General features: G+C 42.4%; 1 protein-coding gene across 3 annotated transcripts in view; it reads left to right on the top strand.

The window, feature by feature from the left end:
* The window catches only part of PRKAG2 (protein kinase AMP-activated non-catalytic subunit gamma 2), a 208,496-nt gene that overhangs the window by 52,116 nt on the left and 139,267 nt on the right, over window positions 1-17,113 (top strand). The window contains exons 1-2 of one of the 3 annotated variants that reach the window (XM_027450398.3): window positions 468-690; window positions 13,631-13,702. In XM_027450398.3, the coding sequence (XP_027306199.1) occupies window positions 610-690; window positions 13,631-13,702 (153 nt within the window). In that variant the 5' untranslated portion in view covers window positions 468-609. Of the gene's footprint in view, window positions 1-467; window positions 691-5,110; window positions 5,135-13,630; window positions 13,703-17,113 lie in introns of those variants that run through there. The other 2 variants (XM_027450399.3, XM_027450396.3) reach the window with 2 other exon arrangements.

Consider the following 17,113-nt stretch of genomic DNA (forward strand, 5'->3'; position numbering starts at 1 on the left):
GGAGAACTTGGGAGCAGAGAGAAATAAGGTGATTTTTGGACTGATACAAAGTGGGCTCGTGGTTGAGGGGGGGATCAGGGGGCTGGGATCAAGGGGCTGGGGAGCAGGGGCTGGGAGCAGGGCTGTTAAGCACAGCAGCCACTCCTTTCATACCGTGCCTGCTGCTCCGTGCTGCCTTCCCCAAAGTACCAGGGGCTGATGCGGCCTCAGATACGTGAAACTTCTGCTGCCGAAAATAGGATCCCTTTCCTTCTGATATTAAAAAAAAACGTCTGCGGTTATTTGAACTCTCCAACTTCCCTGGCAGACCCACGGCATTTAGCTAATGCACCCAGAGCAGCCCTTCATCACCTGCCTGTGCGGCCGGCGTGCCGCTAGCCCCCGCCAGCGTTGATGTGGCAGGTTCCTGTAATCGAATCGTGCGATGCTTTAAAGCATTTTTGGCACGGAGCCGGCAGCGGCGGAGGAAACTGTCGCCTGCGTTATCCTGAGTTACCTACGGCTCCTGCCAGCCCCTTGTAGCGCTGCGATGGGAAGGAGGAACACACCCAGCCCTGGTCCCCATCTGTTGCAGCATCGGCTTCAGTAGCAGAGCCTGAAATGTTTTAAATGCGCCTGCCTTTAGGGAAAAGCTTTGCGTGCAGTTCTTCAATGGACGTTTCCAGCCAGACTGCAGGATTTTTCAGAGCTGTAAGTCAGCGCGTGGCTCTGCTCTCTGTGTGTTGTGTGTTGTTTTTTGTTTTTTTTCAGGTTTGATTTTTTTTTTATTATTATTATTATTCATTTATTCTACCAGACTTGTAAAGGGAATAGGTTTCACATTCATTTAAGGGGAGAAGCCTGAGTGCACTGCAGGACTCTGCTGAGAGGCAGGCATTCTTCAGGCTGTGTAAGAAATGCATGGTTCTTGGGTATTTTGTTTTTCATCTTGTTTTGTCTCTTTTGTATGCATGGCTGGCACGGGGCTGTTGTCCTGTTTTTACAGCATTTAATTACAATAGATATTCCAAGGCTGAACAAAATGTTCTTTTATCTAGTTAAAGAATGTAGCTGGTTATTTTTTTTTTTTTCCTTGCATAACTTTTCCTTAGTGTTTTGGAAAGAGAGATTATCTTTTTGGGGTGTTTATTTAATTTCAGCCTAAAACCATCTGGTCTCCGCATCCTGCAATGCCTGTTTGCTCATACTGATCATCTCAGAGCAGCCTGAACTGCTGTGCAACTAATTGCTGTGGCTAGTCATTGCAAACCCCAAATCACAGCGCTTTGGTAAGCTGGTTGATTGGAACTCCTATTCTGCTGTTTGCCTTTCTTTTAATGCAGTGTAATGCAATATTTGACTGTACGGCAGGGTAAAGACGAGTACTGCAGGCTTCGTGTGCTCCTTGTGCATTTTTCCCTTTCTGCTGCCAGACTTAATGCTGAGCTCACACAGTTTGCCTTGCAATTAATGGGCCCATGAGATAATGAGCGTCCGATAACGATGAGGCTGGCTCTGTGTTGGCATCAGACGCGGTGCCCTGTTAGTGGGGTGATGGGAGGGGTTTGGTGAGTGGCAGCTGGAATTTATTCCGGTATACGATGCGATGCCTTTTGCCAGCTCCTCTCTGTTCTGTTCATTGGGCTCTGTGTTTTAGCTGCTGTTCTGGGCTGTTTCAGGCACATGGGGTCTGGGAGAGATTAGGGTGTCTGCTTCAAGGAGGAGATTTCACTCTCAGCTACATTCCCATCTGGGGGGAAGAGTCGGGAATCTCAGAGATGAGAGAAATCTGAAGTTGCCAAAATTGGGAGTTTGGGGTTCAGGAGCATCAGCAGGAAGAGAGAATGACTGGCAGGAGGATGAAACAGATCCTGCTGCTGTGGGGGCAACCCCCTGTGTTTCAAAACACTGACTTGATGGAAAGGGAGGCAGCGGGAAACCCAGCAAGAGACGTCTCTGTTGCACTTTGTTTTTGTCCAGGGTTTGCTGAGAGTGGAATAAAAATTGTATTTATTTTTAAAAATGTCTCAATTTGAAATGCACACTGAAAACAAACAAACAAAAACACATGAATTTGTACTAGGATCACAGTCATCAAGAAGGCATTAGAAGAATAAAAAGCAATATTGCTGTAAGCCTTTAAAGGTAAATCACAGAGCTGGTGGAAATCACCTGTAACCACAATCTGCTTCAGGCAGTAAACAGACCTGGGTTTTCCATCAGGAAGAGAAGATCACTGTGCCATTTTGGCATATTTCACCACCCATGTAGGTCCAGTGATGAGCTGATTCAGAGCCAAGAAATATGAAATCATCAACATTTAAGAGAACTGTCAGTTAAAAGCCTCAGAGCTTGCTATCATGTATATGTACACCCAATATATGGAGTTAGATGATTTTTAAGGGCCCTTCCAACCCAAGCCATCCCATGATTCTATTTTATGATTCAATACATGCTTACCATGTGTGTTTTCCTACATGTGTTATATGTGAGTAAAAGAAAAAAATCTCCCTGTGAGATGAGCTCTAGCACTTGTAAACCCTGGAGGACACAGTCAGCAGTGACAGTCTGCTTCTGTTTCTCATTGTAGGTACTAATGCTTTTGCTTTTAGAACTGATGTTTTGATGAACTTAACCTCTTCCTCTGATGGAAGAGATACTTTTTTAATAGGTATTTTGCTGTTTATAATGCCTGTTTGTGGGCAGCCCAATCTGCATCCTAATGCAAATTTGCATCCTAATGCAAAAGGTAAAGGAGCTCAAGGTAAATGTCAATAAAACTTAAAGGCATACTAATTAATAACTGCACAGATATTTAATACACATAGATTGAAATTCTCATTTTAATGAGAAAAATAGCCAATATATTTTGAGGGCCATATTACTTGCATGAACTTAGCTTTCGGTAGTATTCTGCTCTGTATAAAAATAGAAAGCCAATCAAGAATAAAAAATGTTATTTTGAATCAAGGTTTCCTGCTTGTTGTTTTAATTTACCTTAAGAAAAAAATGGCTTTTTTGTCTTTGCTTAGTTTTTGTGTCCTGCTTGGGTGCTTGTTTGGGAGGTTTTTGGTGAAGCCCCTTGGCACAACAGGTGTCCGTGATGGGGTGAGCCACAAGCAGAGTCCCTCCTGATGCCTCTGGCAGAGCCTGGCTTGGTGATTCCAAAGAGAGGTTTAATATTTGGTGAAAACTGGGTTGGGACTGTCTGCCACATGTCTTGGAGCAGCCGAGACTTCTCAAATGGCCTCTCCCGTGCCAGGCTCATACTCTGTCCATCTGTCACCGTGTCCAGAGCACCCTGCTGGCTTGGAAGCATGTCCCACACGCTCCAGGCAGGATCAAATGCTTTTTGAACCATTTTCATGTACAGACTGCCAGGCAAACCAAATGCAGGTTTGCCTGTTAGAGCTGTTAGAGCTCACCAGTGTCTGCTGGGTTTAAAAAACAATACATAAAGCAGAAACAACTTTTGGCAACATATGTGTGTGCATATATGTGTATCAAGTTTAATTTTTAAATAAGACTTACCTGAATATAGGTGTGCTTACTTGTCTTTTCTCCACAGTGTGTTCACCCACGTCCATTGTAATCGTGGTGCTCAAATGGGCACGAGGAGTTAGATAGTTGAAATTAGACTTATTAAAGAAGTGCATATGGCTCATTTTTAAGGCATTTTCCCTGTACTGGATCTAAACGGGGAACAATTTCTGGAAAAAAATGGTACATACCAATAAAAACCACAGCCCTTGAAAGAAGCCTGCAATTTATTTGGGGGGATATTGACTTTAACATTTTAGTATTGCATGTACAGTAACTAGGAAAAAAACCACCTTATTCTGTCTTATTTCTGTCCTTCCCATTCCATATGAAGATTATTTCCAAACTGGACCCACTGCAAAAAAATTATTTTCAGTGATGGCTATCTCAAGTGAGAATGAGTAATCCCTTTTTATGTCTTGTTCCATTAGTCTCATTGTTCACAAGATTTTCCAGATGGGCAAATATTCTCTCCATCTTTCTTCCAGAGATGGTCATTTTTGTCTTCTAACACCTTTTTGCGAGCACAGCTTTGAAGCTTTTGAAGCACGTCCCTAGAGACAGCCTTAGCAAGTGGCCAGGGTGTGAGGAGGCCTGGCAGTGTGAGGTGCTTGGACCTCACCCTTGGACGTTTCCCTTAGATCATGTCCCTTCTCTAATGAACTGGGTTCTCTCCGTGCTCATACAGCAGGCCTATTTTCTTAATTTTGTTTTGTTTTGTTTTGTTTAACTTAAAAGTTAAATTCTTTTTCAGTTGGACACAGTGTCTCCCTCAATTTGACTACAATGGGTGCTCACTCCATCAAAGAGTTAACCGTGTCTTCTATACAGCAGCCAAAGCTGGGTGAAGAAAATGTACATTTTGATAACACTTAGAAATGCCAGAGTTTGGGATCTCAGTGTGCCACCCACTGTATGGACGCCCATGGCGTGTCTAGACCGCAGGCGAAGACGTGATTGAAGCTGGGCGTAAATTAGCCCGGCTCAGTCCCGACAGCCGTACAACAGCGGGAGTGAAGAGCTCAAAGTGAGCTAAATTACCAGAGTATTTACTCAGCCTCCCGCGGGGATTGTGCAGCCTACGCTAGGCCGTGTGTTGTCATGGCTACACTGCTGTCGGTGCGGTGCCGAGCTGGGTTAAGCCACGCTCGTGATTGCCGTGTAGACGTGCCCGTAGTACGACGTGGTCCCTACTCGGGATGCTTCGCTTTCTAAATAGAGGGAAATGGGAAAATAAGTGATTTTATTCCTACTTCATAGGCGGTAAAGAGGGAGAGGTGAAAGTCAGGGTTCGTTCATCCTGTGCCGAACCATCCGAAGTGTAAGCAAGTTGTCCAACCTTTCCCTGCAGCCCTGCACAAGGGGAACGAGAACAAATACCCCAGTGGAGATGCTGGCTTTTCCCTGAGCTCTGTAATGGGAGGCTAGACAAAAAGTGTGGGGTAGATGACTAGTGTTTTCGATGACAGATATCTTGTCCTTGATGTTTTCCCCCAGGTAAGCCAGGAAGTCAGCACAGGCAATGAAAGTCTCATCACTTAAGTCCATCTGTGAAGCAATTCTGGACTGGATGTGCAGTTTGTAAAGCTGCTTGGATTCCCACGGGATGAAAAATGTAATGTAATTTATTAGTATTACATGGCACCACTAACTAGAAAAAAAATAATAAAGGTACCAAATCTTTGCAGCTCTCAGCATCTCTCAGCTCAAAGCCTAGGGTGAGACTGAAGGACATGCAAGCTGGATTTAAGGCAGAGTACTGTACTGTGACTGTGACAGTGTTTTCTGGATTATCTCTGAAAATTTGATCTTCCTTCTGTCCTTGAGGGCTTTTTACATTGCCAGCTCCAGCAAAATGTGTAAAGAGCTCAGAGGGTGGAGAATCCATTCTTTGGGGAAAAGAAAAACAAATAGTCTATCCTATGAAATTAAGCAACCTGCATAAAATGGTTTCTTTTTACAGTTGGTGCTAAAACTGTAAGAAAAGCTATAGCAAAGTGACTGTAAATTTTGTAGATATGATTTTTTTTTTTTTTTTCTGCAGTTGCAGTCACAAAGGAGTATACCTCAGGAAAGCATGAACTTAGAAATCTTCCTTCATTGTGGGCTCTATGAGTTGTCCCAGTTGAGCTCCTATTCAGGTCTTCAGCACACCAAGCACATAGGCATCCTGCTCTTCCTTTCCTTACCTCATTTTCTCTTTGCTTCTAAACTTTTTTTTTACTTTCTTTTTTTAGCTGAGGGACTTCTTGATCAGAGTAGGTTCCTAATTTACCTGGCTTTCCAGCTCTAAGCACTTACCTGGCTTTCCAGCTATTATTTTTTTTTCTAATTGTTGAGATTATTCATGGTTATTAACTGAAAAGAATGGAAGGAGGAGGCAGTAGGCAGCTGTCTTCCTAAATGCGGTGAACTGCAAAAAATAGTTGTAGTTCAAGTGCTTATGGCATTCACACCAGGCAGAAAATCTCTGCCACCTTTTTTAGTGAGATGCATGCAAGGGGGAACCCTTTAAGGATTTCTCAGATAATGCCGTCAGCTGGAGGTTTTCGGCTCCAACTCTGTTTCTTTTTGCTCTTCCTTGAGGAAATGTTTTTCTAAGAGATTTGGCCTACAGAGAGTGAAGAAAAGCATCAAAATGTCAACTACAGTGATTTCTTAAGCAGATAAAGCATGGAGATGATTTAGAAAGACTCATGATGATCCCGGCTTTGAATCCCGTCAGATTGCCCCCATGCTGTAGCGTCTCAAGTGTTTTCATTACATAATGGCAAAATCATCTTTTGTTTCCTGTGGTTCTGCTCTTCCACTGTGGCTGACATTATGTTTTATAGAAAATGTGTACTTTTTCTCTGCAAATACCTTGGGATTCTGTGTGTCGTTTATGTAAGTATTGGAAAGCAATTCTGTTGGCACCGAGATGAGCCATCTGAACATTGGCAGTCTCTTGCCATCTCTCCCTGCAGTGGTATCTCTTCTGGTTGTTTCTTAACTCCCTCATCGTTCATCCGATCATCTCATTGTTCATCTGATCACATTCACCAGGGCTGAGGTATGTTCTCTTCTGCTTTCACCTTGCTTGTCTTAACTTTGGTTGTTTCTTGGAGGAAATGCCTAGCCAGAGAAAGGTTGTCTTAGGCTGAGCACCTAAAAATTCGGCTTAATAAAGAGCTTGTAACCACCAGAGTCTGTGGAGCACTTGGGGACATCCAGCCTTGCTCCCCTGTTAGTAGGCAGCATCATACTTGTAAAGCAAGCTGCAACATCTAAAAGGCAACAGATTTTTTCCATAGGCTGGATCCGTGCAGGAGCCAGCCACTGCAGACACTGCATGTGGACCGTGGTGTCACAGAGAATATTGAGAATTTTGTTTTCCTCCCTGACTTGCTTGCTCTGCTGTTCTTTTTCTTTCTTTTATTTTTTTTTAATGACATTTTGTTATTTACGCTTTCGCTAGGTTGTCCATCTGCTGTTGTAATACGCATGCTGCCAGTCACCGTGCTGTGTGGTTCTTGGTGTGCAGGAGCTGACAAACCAGGCTGTCGTGTGCTTGGGGATCTTGCTCAGGCTGTGTCGGAGATCCCCCAGTGATGGTGCGTGATGTTCTGGTTAGGTGAGAGCAGTGCTCTTCATCACAATGTTTCTGTACCACCCTGGGCTCTGTGGACATCACATCCCACTCCAGGTCTGAGTGCTCCAGGCTGTGCTCAGCTCGGTTGCAAAGGCTGAATCACCAAGAAGATATCGAGGTGTTTCCTGGCAGGAGAGCACAGACTTGAAAGAAAATTTCAGCTTTTCCGTGAGCAGCGTAGGAATGTGTTCTGGTGGTTTAGTTCTGAGATTGAGTGAAAAACAAAAAGCAGTCCACGATCTCTTGGCAGGTTTTTTTGATGAACCTTGCCTACAGCCTCAGAAGAAGAGGTACGCTTGCTGCGGGCTGCTGGCTGTACTTTAAGGTCAGGATCAGTCGAGAGGTTTGGAAGGGTGTGCTGGAGGCTGCCAGTGTCTCATGGTCAGGATAACTCAGGATGAGCAGCTTGGACAGCTGTTTGAGGGAAATACCAAGGAATTACAGGTTTCATTTTTATCTCTATCCCCTTCTCCGAGAAATTCTCAGTTTTAGCAGCTCTTTCAGATCAAGTGGTGGCAACTCAAGCCAGGCAACCCACGAGTGAGAAAAGGGGAGAAGTAGCTTCAGTAGCTCTTTAGTTCTTTGCTTGTTCTTTGCTTAGTTCTTTAGTTCTTTGCTTGTTTGTTGTTGCAGCTGAGACTGCCAAGTTTTTTTGCTATAGGACATTGAATAATCACCAGATGGATGGTGATCTTCACATACTGAGTTCTGTGTTGGATTTCAGCCAGCCATAGCTCCCTAACTTTTCAGATTGTGTCTCTTTGGGACTGAATATTTCCCATTTCTTCCAGGCAGGTCATTTATTTATTTTAACTTATTTTAAAAAATTAGGGTGTTACACCCTCTGTTAGTTCAAGTCTGGTGCTGTATCCACCTTGACACTGAATTTTGTGCAACTGGTCCTGCAGAGTCACCAAGGACCACGGTGCTTCTGCCATCTTCATGCTGTGGACAAAATCGAGCCTCTATAGCTCATTTCTACCATCTCAAACTGTCCAGACCCACTCAATTGTTCATTTTTAATGTGAACAGCCTTAAAAGTAACAGTACACAAATAAATTGCCATAGCCCTGTGAAGTACAAAGCTGGCTTGCACAAATGTAACCAGCTTTGTACATCTGTTACTGCCCACTCCCATTGAGTCATCCCGAGACTTAGTCACCAGCATCCTATGTCTCACAGTGCGATTTATATATCTGTCTCCAAAACACATGCTGCAGTCTAGATGGCATGGGGGAGGGAGAAAAGCAAAGCAATGAGCAACCTACTCCCAAAGGAATAAAGCCGTGTAGCAAGTCCTACGATACTATGCCTGTTATATCAAAACAACAGAATCAGAAGGACAGAAATTCCCGTGTAGGTCAGTTTTGAATCATTCCACGTGCAATAGGAATATTTGAGTTGATATAAATCGTAAAAGGCTTCTTCTCCTAAAAGGAAAAATTTAATGCAATCAGAACTGTTGAGCTATGCACCCTATTCCACAGAGTTCAAAGTCTGGATTCTGCTCACAGGCTATTAGCATATGTAGTATATTTACTATTCAGAATTCCCTATAGGCTTGTAATAGGTACAAAAGAAGGCTGATCTAAAAAAAAAAATAAGAAAATCTGCTGGTGCACAGACTGAGCTAAAAGAAGTGGTTCACAACTATGTGAATAAATATCCTGACTTTCTTTGTCCTTGGTAGGACAGTTGATGTGCTCAGTAATGTTAGCAGAAGAGGAGACCCCGAGAGGCTTGTAAAGTTGAGATGCTGAGGAGTGCAATTTTTAGCAGTGCTTTATGAGATCATCAGTCTTTGGCACTCTTAATTTCTCAGTATCTTGTTTTCCTTATTTTATTAAAGGAGCCATGTCCCCATATTGAGAAACCTTCTCAGTAAATTGTTACCTCCTGCCTGAGTTATATTTTACAAAGAGACTGCGTTGTCTGGCAGGCATCTCACGTCCTTAAATTTGGTGCAGTCCTAGCACGTACATAGAAGTTAGTGAAGCAGAAAAGCGATGTCTCATAGGTGGGACCATCAGTAGTCAGGACTGCATGATGCTGCTACTACCTCCAGTGGGCTCCTAAAGTTGTTTGTAGCAGAAGGACTTAGCCTTACATCAGAGATGGGCCGTGGGGTGTTTGTGGTTTGCTTTTGGTTTTTCATTGTGCTACTCCACTAATGATAGGCAATAAATTATTTTAATCTCCCTATGCTGAGTCTGTTTTGCCCATGACGATAAATGGTGAGTGACCTCCCTGTCCTTATCTCAACCCTTGAGCCCTTTTCATCGTATTTTCTCCCCCTTTTCCTTTGAGGAGGAAGATGGGTAGACTACTGTTGATCAGGACCATAAAATAAGTCTTACTCCCACCCAAAACACTTTGGAAATAGGTCTCTGACCTGTCAATCACAGCCCATCCTGTTATGCCTTACTGGCTCACCGGCTTCAGCCATTGCAGGGAAGCTTTTTTAGCCTGGCTGACAAAGCAGCCTTGAAACAAAACAAAAATAACAATAATAATAATAAATCCTTTTTATTCCAACTACGTTGCTTACTGGATTCAAGGCTTTAGTGGTTTGTTATTTAAGCTTGCTGCCTCTGCAACAGAATTGCTGGAAACTCTTTTCTGACACCAAGGTCCCCAACTGCAGCCGCGTCCAGACCAGCGTGTCTGGGCAGGATTTTTTTTGGCAGGAATTCTCCCTGGTAAGGAAAGAAACTGAAACTGGTTGGAAAAGGTGAAAAATTGCTTGGCGAACCAAACCTTGCTCCTGCTGCCATTTGGCTGCATGTTGCCAGCTGATATATTTGCTTTCTGTATCCTAAAATGTGGTTTTCCTTCCTATTCTCCAAAACAGTTCTGAGAAAGGGCCTTTTTTGTTGTCGTTGTTTTCCCAAGATATCCAATAATAATTCCAAGTATTCTGATATAAGGGCTGTCCAAGGAAAAAGAGAGGAATCAGGAAGGAGTGATGTAGCTCTGTGTGTGTATCTGGATATAAATTTAAACCAGCCTTGTGGCTGTAAAGTAAATCTAAACTGTTCAAGAGCTCATTTTTTCTAATGGGGCATGACAGGACCGGTGTCTGGCTGTTAGTCTGCACTGAGCAATGGGAAGGACCTCCTGAGGAACAGGAGCATGACAGGAAAGCTCACAAAACTTTACCAAATGGACTTTGAATAACCTTAATTCCAGGTTAGCACCACTAGGAGCTGCAGCCTCTGGAAGCCTTTCCCACTACAGGGATGTGCACAGACTTTGGTCTCTGTAGAAGTTTTCTCTCCAAGGATGTGATGCAGAAATGATAGATACAAGGGGTGATACCATTTATTCTTCAGCCAGGGCTCTGCAGTCTCAAATGAGAAGGATCTTGCTCTTACCAACACACCACTGTACACTTTTGCAGAAGTTTTTCTAATGTCTCTCCAAAACATGGGATTTTCTAGAGCATTTATACCAAATGTAATGAAGCAGAGCTGGAGAGCGCTAGTGGATAACAGCATCGCCAGCTTTCTGTAGGAGTGAAAAAGCTGCCTAAGACTAGTTTAAGTCCTACGATGATGGCAGAGCAAGCCTTCAATGTGTATCAGTTAGCATAAGATCAGAGCAGTCAGGTACAGAATAAGAGCCAAGGCTGAACCACTGGCTTGTCAAGAGGTGTTACAGGTGTTTTGCAACACTTTTGGAGCAGTTCCTATTTTTATATTTTTTTAAAGAGGTACTGTGTCATCAACCCTGTAGCTGCATATGCTTCTGGATGTAGAACAACACAAAAAAAGAAATTATCTGTTCTAAATTCCGCAGAGACACAAAGAGCAAATAAACACCCAAGATTTCCTTGCTTAGCCAACAGGCTGGAAATGAGAGAGCACTATTTGCAGCCTGGCTTTTGATATATACATTTTTTCCTTCTGTAACTGGAGTCTCATGAAGAAGAGAAAGATGAAAATATTGTTAGGTAGCCACTTACAGACTCTGTCATGGGACTACAAATAAAATTATCCTGCTTAAATGTTCGCTAGCAGACAAAGAAAGGTCTCATGTTGTCCAGGGAGGCTCTGGTATGGCTCCAGTTATTTCCACCTGTAAGCAGAGATGTACTGATTCTGCATTTGAAAACAGATGAAGGAAACTTACCTCCATCGAATCTGAGAGTTACAAAATAGAATAAAATCATCAGGTGGGTTTCATACTTCTAGGCTTTAGAATATAGCATGTATCCATTTTTAAGCTTGGAATTGTTACTGGCAACTGAAATTTAGCTGGTAGGAAAATAATTCTGCCTACCTACCTCTTCCTGTTTTTGAACATTTCTGCTCAAAAGAGAAGTAATGGTTTCATTCCCAGCTGCTCCAGGTTTCCTGGACAGCTTTTTCAACCCTAATTGCTAGGTATGTGTCCCCTTAAAAACCAACTTTCTTCCTCCAGGCTCCAGCCTTCCCAAACTGCAGGTCTTCTCCCTGTGAATTAGAAAAAGTAGGGATATAGACATGCTAACATATGGCATCAAATAATACCTCAAAAGGTATTATTTCCTTGATTTATTTAATGGAAAATGATTTAGCACACATCAGATTCCAGCTTCTTCACTACCAAAGATGGGTCAAAGAAAGTGTCGGCAAATCCTTTGGCTAAATTAAAGCAAACATGAGGGGATATGATTTTGTGTAACTTTCCATTAGGTTCTTAAAATTCTTCACAGAGATTTATTATTTAATTATTGTGGTAATCTATGAAGTAGGAATATAATAATCCATTTATTGATAATGTTTATAAACACTGTTTATGGCTAGGTAATTTTTAGATGGAGTACATGAGTCATTTTGGTCTTTATTAGTGATAAGAATAAGCAAATTAATACGGAAGTTTCTCTTTAAGGTCCTGTGGTGCCTGGTTTAACCCCTGTCAAATCTTGATAACAATGAAAATACAAGCGAACAAATTGACTCTTCTTTTGGTTTTGAAATATTTGCTTACATTTGCATTTGCAAACGAGCATGATGCGAAACACACGTCAAAGTGTGGTGATGGGGGTGACACACAGTTGGGTTAGTGCTTTGTAGTTTGGGCCTTGGTAGATGGTTCCCATTGAATTTACATAGCTCGGAGCACACTTATTTGTCATGAATACTTTGGTTTGTGGCCTAGGGACTCGGGGCCAGTTTGGCCAAGTGGGGTTGCTTTTTTTTCCCTTTCCAGCTTGGCACGAGTTACTCCCATGTGCTTCAGTTCCAGTAATTCAATATTTTGTTCCTTATTTTTGTTGTTCATTATGTAACCAGAATATTTTCGAACACTTGCAAGGATTATGCCCAAGTTACACACATTTTTGAGCATATTTTGGATTTAGTATGATTACACAATGTGATGTGATTAGACCTGTGGCTGTTCAGAATTCTGAAGGCCTTTTGGCAAGCAAGCCTCGCAGACTTCCCGGCCAGTGCTAATTTTTAATTAAGCTCTATTTAATCTCAAATTAGGTTTAAGTGAAATTGCTATTTATTTTTGTTTTGAGCAATTTTAAATGAGATGCAGATGTGATGGTAGAGAAGCTCTGAATCATTATATTTAAAGGGTGATGCCTTGCATTAGAGATGCTCTGGGTTGAGGAGGTTTTCCTGACTTTGAGATTGAGGCTTGGGATCCAAGCCTCAGTTCTTCAGCACGCAACATTAACAACCATGTTTTTGCTCATGGAGTTACTCATTATCTACTTTTCTGATCAGACAGATGCTAAACTTGACACTAACACAGAAAATTTCATTATGCGTTTACAAAGGAGCCCTAAAAATCTCGTGGCTGGAACATGAAGTAGCATAAACAGAACAGACGGCAGGATGTAGAATATAATTACAGTTTGTTTTTGTTAGTTAAAGATGAGCATGTGTGCTTTTCTTATGGCTTTATTTTCTCCAGTTGCACAGAATTTAGTCACAGAAGGGGCTCCTCTACCTTGTGAAAATGAATTGTTTATCTCATCCTCAACACCACGTCTCTGTTTTCTCCCTCTTTGCTATGTATGTTACTTATTTTGAGAACATTGACATATTCTCATTCAGGTTTTATCACCATAAATACTTTTTAAACAAAGATTGTAGTCCCCACTAAAGGCCAGATCAGTCATTTGCTGAGCAAGTGGCTATAGTTAGACTGTAATTTCCTATAATTTTTTCCGTGGGATTTGGGTACCCCCCTTTTGAAACTTTTTACAGGACTTTCTGCTTTGGCTGTCCAGATGCTGAATGCCTTTTGATGGTGATGAACTGGAAGTGCTGCAAAGGGCTCTCTATTCACTAGTTACTTAAATCTCTTCCCTTTCATAGGCGAGGAGAATTATCAGAGCCCACGTTATTACTTTTCAGCAGTTGCTATGGGTAAAGCAGTGGGCACTTTGGAAATAACAGAGTGGGCTACAATCACGGGAGCTCTGATGGAAGGAAGAAGACATTAATATAAGACATCATTTTTTCTTCTCTCTCCTGGCAGGATCTCAGCTCTTTTGCCATGCCATTCTTGGACGGTGATGTGGAGAACACAGACAAAAATGCTTCTCGCAAGGTAGGATATTTCCAAAGCTTCACCTTCACTGTAGTGGCTGAGTCCCTTGGAGATAAACACAATTTATTAGACTTAAAAAAGTCTCGGGGTTTTAATCTTTCCTGCCATGCCATTAACACATTGAAAGAGATACTCTAGGGCAAGTGTTGTGATTTTTGCAGGCCTTATTATGACAGTGCTTAATGCTATCACCTGTAAAGAATGATAACCTCTGTGGTGATATTCCTTTAGAAACTGCAGATGTTGTGTGTAATGTTGTAATTCAGTAAAGTGGTATTGGGTAACTGCATTCTCAGGAAAACAGTTAGCTTCCAGAATTTGTGGTGTTTCTACAGAAACGCAGTGCCCAAATAGGCATCTGTGGCTGTCTGTCTGTCTTCCTTGAGTTGCCTCCTAACGGCTGTCATCAGGCTACAGAGGGTTTAACTGTTCAGCATCCTTGATCTATCCATCCATGGTGCTGTCAAAATGAACTGCTTGCAATTGCAAGGTTATCCTTCTGTAGGCATTGCCAGCATTTGTTTTTCCAACAACTTGCTATTACATTAAATCAATACATTCAGAGTCTGCTTACTTTCAGATGATCAGATGAGCATATTCAATGGACAACTTTAGGACCAGTTAGACAGTGGCTACACATTCTTCAAAGCAATAAAAATTGTGCATAGCATCTATCATGTTCAGGTTCCTGGCCTCATAATTTTCACAGAGCACTGATGTACAAGTTGGTCTGCTGAATGTAAGCCCCCTACCAGCCAAGTTAGGACTTGGTGAGGAGACAGACTTCTGTAAACGATAGATACCCCCAAAAGCTATTCTATAGCTACGCAGTAGACTTATGACAATAGTTACAAGGATATGGACCTCTCTGAAGATTAAACCTGTTATAGGCCATTTGTCAAAGAGTCTGCAGTTATAGTTCAAGGCAGGTGAAGCAATAAATATCTCCTTAGTGAAGCTAATCTGCATCTAGAATGATAATAATTTAGCCCTGTTGACAGCATGAGTTTCTATTCCTTTACACCTCACAGCAAAGGACAGTTGTTTAAAATCTTATGCAATCCATTAGTAAATGAGTATGTTTATAACATTGGCATTGTTCTTTTCTGCACTGGACCTTTTAAAACTGTGACACAGGAATCACTGATGAACTCAGAGGACCTCATAGATGCCAAGGAAGCTAAAATAAACAGTGTTATCAAAAGGGATTTTTTTGGTGGGTTGAATAAAGTGAACAATATGATGGTTTTGGAAAGGGTTGTCATGCTGGGAGAATGCAGGTGTTCCTAACTGAAACTTGATTTCTCCCAAAGGAAGGTAGGGAAGCTGCATGAATCTCAGTCCCAAAGAAAAAAAAACATGCTAACGCTAATGTTTCTTGTGTGTAGTGTTATGTGATATCGTTTAACAAGTTCCACTTTACCATTTATGAAGTCCCCATTTTTTCTCTTACTGGTCTTGGGATACTTTTTTTAATGAGTGGTTGACTTGGGAAGAACTGGAAGAAATTTCAGTAGTTACCCCTTTTTGCAATTTCAAGGGATGCATTTTATTTCCCTCCCAAACCTGGGTCAAATTCTTTATGTGGAAGTGTGATTAACTTTGTAATAATCATTTGGGGCTTGACATCTGAAATTGTTTTTTTAACTGACCTTTCTGATTGAGTGTATAAGACCAAGATATTTTTTTTCCTAATCAAGAGCTTTGCTCAAAACCTGCAACAAAGTGATAAAAGACCAGCTGCCAGTGCTCAATTTATGATAAAAAAGAGATCATCTAATGAAATCCATTGCCACACATCTCATTCTAAATATCATTTTTCTTCTTAATGTGAAGGATGGGATCTTTGCTGTTTATGACTAGCATCAGACTGCAGGATCTTATTTCATTTAAACTAAAAGTTTGCCAGGTCCTGCTGGTGCTACACAAAGAAGTTAATAGAATTATCAATGTTGAAAAAGACCTTCAAGATCATCTGGTCCTACCATCCCCCTACCACCAGTGTCACCCACTAAACCATGTCCAACCTCTCCTTGAACACCCCCAGGGACGGTGACGCCACCACCTCCCTGGGCAACCCGTCCCAACACCTGACTGCTCTTTCTGAGCAGAAATGTCTCCTCATTTCCCACCTGAACCTCCACTGGCACAACTTGAGGTCATTCCCTCTGGTCCCATCACCAGCTACCTGTGAGAAGAGGCCGACCCCCAGCTCCTCACACCTTCCTTCCGGGTAGTTGCAGAGAGCAATGAGGTCTCCCCTGAGCCTCCTCTTCCCCAGCTCAAACACCCCCAGTGCCCTCAGCTGCTCCCCACAGGACTTGTGTCCAGGCCCTTCACCACCTTCGTAGCCCTGCTCTGGACATGCTCCAGGGCTTCGATGTCCTTCGTGTACTGAGGGACCCAAAGCTGAACACAGCGCTCGAGGTGTGGCCTCTGCAGAACAGAGCACAGTGGGATGATTACCTCCCTGCTCCTGCTGGCTACACTACTCCTGATACAGGCCAGGATGCTGTTGGCCTTCTTGTCCACCTGGGCACACTGCTGGCTCATGCTCAGGTGAGCATCAATCAGCACCCCCAGATCCTTTTCTTCTCCACAGCTTTCCAGCCACTCTCCCCCAAGCCTGTAGCACTGCATGGGGTTGTTGTGACCCAAGTGCAGGACCCGGCACTTCCCCATGTTGAACCTCATCCCAGTGGCCTCTGCAGAGGGGACAGAGAAGTTCCCAAGTTACCGTTCACTTTCAAGTGAAATGTTTTTTCTTTGTTCAAGTTTGAAATCACAGTGTGATCTGTAACTTTTGCATTCTCTAAGCCAATATTTCATCAATACCATGACTGTTCCATTCACCAGCCATGTTGGAGACTGGCAATTAATCAGAGATGTCTTCCTGCACTTAACTCTTCTGTCACCTGGGCTATATATCAAGTTAGAGAAGAGTAGTTCACAGCCTGTCTATCTGATCTGTGATTAATTTAATACCGGTGCTTTTTTTCTTTTTTTTTTTTTTTTTTTTTTTTTTGTGAAAAGCTTTTAGAAATTGTATTAACATTTTTCACAAGGATTCTCAGCACTTCACCATGTGAGTGCCTCTCAATCATCATTCTGTGACAATAATCCTCATTTCACAGCTAGGAACTCAAGTGCAGAATTATTTTCTCACGTCAGAATTTTTTGGCAGTGGTGGGAATGTGGCATATATTTCATGAAGTTTAGCCTTGATCACTTTCTTTGGCATTGTTATTATTGTAGCTGATGTATTTTTCTTTGCTTTGTAACCTGATGGCAGGAAGGGGACGGGGTGGTTTTCACCTTCCTCTCTTGAAGGCAGAGTACAATTCTCTGCAGACTCTTGGAGATTTTTTTTGGTGTGATTTGATGCAGCGAGGTGGCTCTTGTGCCTGTGGC

This window comes from Anas platyrhynchos, chromosome 2 (assembly GCF_047663525.1).
Source record: "Anas platyrhynchos isolate ZD024472 breed Pekin duck chromosome 2, IASCAAS_PekinDuck_T2T, whole genome shotgun sequence".
Classification (NCBI taxonomy): domain Eukaryota; kingdom Metazoa; phylum Chordata; class Aves; order Anseriformes; family Anatidae; genus Anas; species Anas platyrhynchos.